General features: G+C 47.5%; 1 protein-coding gene across 1 annotated transcript in view; it reads left to right on the top strand.

Moving 5' to 3' along the window:
- Positions 1-4,906, top strand: part of SARC_05546 (hypothetical protein) — a gene marked incomplete at both ends in the record, with an annotated part of 13,523 nt that extends 8,617 nt beyond the window's left edge. Inside the window, 3 exons of the mRNA XM_014300592.1 lie at positions 46-995; positions 1,109-2,242; positions 2,373-4,906. Coding sequence (XP_014156067.1) covers positions 46-995; positions 1,109-2,242; positions 2,373-4,906 — 4,618 coding nt within the window. The remainder of the gene's footprint in view (positions 1-45; positions 996-1,108; positions 2,243-2,372) is intronic.
- Between the last annotated feature and the right edge of the window lie 389 nt (positions 4,907-5,295).

Here is a 5,295-nt window from a genome sequence, read left to right as displayed (position 1 = left end):
GGTGAGTAGTCTACCTTCGGTGTCTAATCAGCCATCGCAGACTAGTGTGCCATCGCAGTCAGTGTCGCCGGATCCCGAACTTCCGGTTGTGGAGCCCACCGCGCTGCCAACAAGAGACCCACAACCGTCGCAATCCAGCGTTCCGTCGCAGTCTGCTGCACCAACGACACCGGGGGGAGCAGCTACACCCATATCCACTGTAGCGGCAACGCCCGTATCCACTATAGCGGCGACACCCTTATCAACTATAGAGGCCACACCTCTATCCACTGTAGTGGCTACACCCCTAGCTACTGTCACACCTGTGGGACCTGTTGTGCTTGGTCCGCCCGGAGATATCACTGGTACCGTGGTCAGTACAGTGAGTGGACCTATCCCTAACGTGGTGGTAGCCCTCTTTGACAAGGATGGTGAGCTTTTCGATGAGGTGCTAACTAATGATGATGGGGTATATCTATTCGAAGATCTTCCCGTAGGACCATACAAGGTTGTAGTTTCTGAGACTTACTTCGTTGAAGGTGAAGACGGTATGGTCGAGGTTCTGGTGAAGGATCCAGATGGTTTCGTAGACGGACAATTCCAGACCAACGTCATTGCTGACACAGTCACAGATGTCGACGAGTTCGTTTATTCGCCTCCAGGTTCCGTAAGTGGTAGTGTGTACTCTGTCGTGGGAGAACCTTTGAGCCCTGTATCGCTAGTTCTAATCGACACTCAAGGAAGTGTCATACAATCTACGGATACAGTGGCAAATGGTGACTACGTCTTCGAAAATGTCCCTGTTGGTGACTACACCGTGAAGGTCAGTGAAGATGACCTTCCAGATTACTTCCTATTCGACGATGTCGATGATGTCACGGATGGAGTAACACCCGCGATTTTGACCGAAGAAGAACCGAGCAAGGGAGGACTCGATTTTATCTTTGACACGTTAGCCAATAGAACACCCGGAGGAGGAGAAGGTGTCGGTGTTGTAACTCCAGTTGTCACGCAAGGTTTGTCAAGCCTTTTTAAGTCATAGATATAGGATCTAGCTTTGTGATTGCTGTTGAATTGTTATTTATTTCAAGTGCTTACGTTATATATATAATATTCTTTTAATCAACAGGAACCGTTGGCGGTGTCATTGTTGACGAATTCGGAAATGGAGTTGCCGGAGTACCAGTATCGATTCTCAAACCCGATGGTTCGAATGTAACGGCTGTTACTAATAGTATCGGAGAGTTTGTATTCCTTCCCATGCCCCCTGGCAATTACTCCGTGTCTGTACCTACCGAGTATGAGATCAGACCAGGAGTGATTGGCCTTATCGCAGGTGATCCAGATGCCGTCACAGACGGTTATACCGAAGTTACTATCGGTGTGGACGGTACCGTGCCATACTTAGACCGGTACACATACGCTCCCTTGGGCGATGTATCAGGAAGTGTTATCAATACTCTGGGCGAACCTTTAGAAGACGTTGCTGTTCAATTGATGAGCGAAGGAGTTGCTATCTTCGAGACGACTACTAATCAGAATGGTGCATACTCTTTCGCTGATCTACCCGACGGCAGCTACGAAGTTGTTGTTGATACGGAAGCAGTTGAATTCCATCGTTTCGTTGCTGAGGCAAACCCTCAAAGCATAGAGAATGACGGAATGGATGGTCGTATTCCCGTTGCTATGGTGGGTGGCCAGGCTGTCGGCGGAGCTGACTTTGCTTATCAGAAAGGAGGCAGCATATCTGGTGTCTTGTCGAGTGTGGAGTCCGGAGCTGGACTAGGAGGTATCGTTGCATACCTTTACGATTCCAATGGTAACGTTGTTGGTTCGGGTGTCACCAACGCAAATGGTTTCTATCTCTTGGAAGGTGCTAGCACTGCCGGAAATTACTGTATCAAGGTTGAAGAAGACATTGATGCACCCTGTGTGGCCGAGGCCACTGTCGAAGAGGACGGCGGTGCTATGCAAGTCGGCGTTGTTGCACTTGTAACTGACGGAGTCGCGTTCACTGGAGTGAACGGACAAGTTATGTTCGGACAAGGTGGTGTTGTCGTCGGAAATGAATCCAATAGTGGAGGAAGTGGGTCTGTTCTGTCTGGTGTCAATATTCAATCCACCGTATTGGCTCAGCTGCCACACCCAGGATCTAATGTCACTTCCGTTGAGATCGAGATGGTCATTCCTGATGGTTACTCTGTTATTGAGGGCGTGAGTGGTACTACAACCAGCGGCGTGTCCGGCACCGTGCTTTCCACTGGTAAGATTCAAGCATCATATGCGATTGTCATTCAATTTCTTCTTTTAAATACTCTTTGCTCGTGTATCCCGCAATATAGAAGATGAAATTCTTTTTTGTTCTAATTTACATGTATTATATGATTTCACAGCTCTCGGATCGGTTACTGGCTATATCACGGACGGATTAACCGGCGCTGGTGTTGCTGGTGTGTCGGTGTCTATCACCAACGCGGAAGGTAATGTGATCTCAGTCGTCACCGATTCGAATGGTCAATACATTTTCGATAACCTCGACCAAGGTATTTACCAGGTTACAATTCCAGAGGTTATTGATGGTAACGTCGTATCCACTGGTTCAGCCGTCACCGCTGTGGAAGTCACTAATGGACAGGTCAGCTTAATGGGAGGTGTAGAATTCGGACCTCCAGGAAGTGGTTCTGGACGCCTTTATCTGCTTACCAACGAAGTTGCTCTAGGCGATGTACCGGTTGTACTTCTTGATGGTACTTCAGGTGTGCAGTTGAGAGAGACCACCACTAACAGTGATGGCTACTATGTGTTCCCTGACCTTACTACTGGTAGCTACATCGTTAAGGTGCCCTTGGAAGCCGGTACTCCGCTTTTCAAGGAAGAGAGAGCTGACAACGCTGTCGATGGACAGTCCGCTTTCTCGCTCGAAACCAACACAGATTCTGTCTCGTCGATCGATTTCATGTACTTTGATCCTAGCCTACCATACACTGGAGGTGCTTTGATAGGGTACGTTTCTATGGCGAATACTGTCGGCGGTCTTTCCGGTATGGTTATCACCGTAACAAGGGAGGCTGATGGCATGCAGTTCTCTACTGTAACCAACTCTGACGGCCAATACAAATTCGAATACTTAGAGGCCGGTGTCTACACAATGGAAGCACCTACTCAGATCACGCTACCTAACGGTGAGCAGATCACACTCACTCAGGATCCTGATCAGATTCTTGACGGCCAACACACCGTTGAGATTACTAGTGGAGATATGGAGGTGGAAGGGTACTGGGCGTATTCTAACAGTGAGTTCGTGCAGGATGTCGGTGGAGGTATGCCTGAGAATTGGTATGTCTGCTCTCCTCAGTGTGGCGAAGTACCTGACGGCGATGTTTGTATCCAGAAGATCTGCTTAGATGTGGAAGGTTGTGATATCACTGGTACATACACCATTGAAGACATTCCACTCATGTGTACCAGACCCTCTGGGGAGTGTCCCTCGGATAGTGCTATGACTAATGCCGTAGTATCACTACAAACTGAGAATGACCTGTGCGATGCTTCCTTCGAAAACGAGAACTTGTTCAATGCCAGGATGCAACAGTACACGGACGGATCTTACTTGGTCGAGAAACCAGACTTCCAAGTGACCTTCGGACTCCTTTCGTACTGGGAAGTACAGCTTTCAGCTGCGGAAGGAGGTCTTCTTCTTGAAGATGCAGAAATCTTCAGTTTTGAGCGTGCCGTCGGTGTAGGTGGCGACTGTACTGGTATTCTATTCAACAACAATCTTGATGGGCTCAAGCAGGCATTCAGCTCAAAGCCTGATAAACAAACACTCCGTCTCGTTGTCCCGGTATCATTCGCCCTAGTCTGTCCTACTGCAGGCAGTGAACAAGCGGATGTCGAAATCGTAATGGGCACAAAGCTGTCGTACATCGGCACCGGTGGCCGTCGTCGTAGTGCCATCATGCACTCCGTTGTGCGCCGTGAAGTTGCCAACAAGAACGTTCCCTTCACAATCGATGTCGATATCAACCCAAGTGACGTGAACGACGCAGCCGCCAATGTGAATGGACCGGGTGAGAAGACCATCACGATTACGGAAGAATCTAATGATTCGCTGATTATCATCGCGGCCGCCATCGGCGCACTACTATTGTGCTGCTGCTGCTGCTTGCTATTCGCGCTTCTGTTCTTGTACGCCCGCCGAAGAAAGCAGAAAGAGGATCAGAATCGAATCATGGTTCGCCCCGAGTACAATACATCAGGCGCTACTATGTATAGTGCGTCCATGGCACCTTCCTATGATGGCATGACGAGCCAGATTTCCAGTGGATGGTTGAGTGGCAATCAGAGCCAATACAACACCTCGCAGATGAGTGGTGACACATTCAATACTGGAAGCAGAACTGATCACTTCAGTGGCGCTTACAACATGTCGCAAACCAGCCAAGGATTGGATGGATACAGCGGCAACGAAAGCAATGCAGGCATGTACGTTGCCGAGCAGCAATACCACAACGACGGTCAGTCGCAAATCTACCATGATGATAATGCTAGCGGTGTGGATGTAGATTCAGCCAATCAGCCGTATTATTATGGTAATGCGGATGACCAAGGACAATACTACCAGGGTGGAGAGTATCAGGAAGGAGGAGAGTACTACGAAGGTGAGGAACATATTGACGGCAGCTATCCTGAAGAAGGAGCCGAGTACTACCAGGGAGAGAACGGAGAACAACAGTACTATCAAGATGACGGTTCCATGGGACAAGAAGGTCAATACTACGAAGACTACCCAGCCGACGATCAACACAGCCAAACTGGCTCACAGGATCAACAACACGAGAACGGTGCCCAGCCCCTAGAAGATCCCCGTATTGCCTCAAATAGATACAGTTCTTACGGCAACACGGACGATTTCTCGTCGGTGTAAGCATAAGCCTAAATCGCACATCGATATCGATGTAACTTAGAAGACGTCCACGAATTCAGACATTAATTCTTTAGAGGGATGAGTGAATAAGCGTCGATAAATAAATAAAATTAACAATAATATAATTGATTTATTCGTAAGTTTGCAATCAATCAGCATATGTTCTATTCAGGATAAAAATCGCATATGTTCTATTCAGGATAAAATCACCAGTTATATTACTATATTCCAGCAAATTGACGCTGATTCATGCCAATGGATTGATTCCAGGAATTGTTTAATAACTCCTTCTACTTGCCTCAAACCTGAGGTATATATATATTGAAAATATATTTAATTATATCTATTTACCTGTTTATTCATTCATTTATTTATCAATATATATATAT

This window comes from Sphaeroforma arctica, assembly GCF_001186125.1.
Source record: "Sphaeroforma arctica JP610 unplaced genomic scaffold supercont1.357, whole genome shotgun sequence".
Taxonomy (NCBI): domain Eukaryota; class Ichthyosporea; order Ichthyophonida; genus Sphaeroforma; species Sphaeroforma arctica.
Note: the sequence above shows the minus strand (reverse complement) of the source record. Positions and strands in the feature narration are given on the sequence as shown.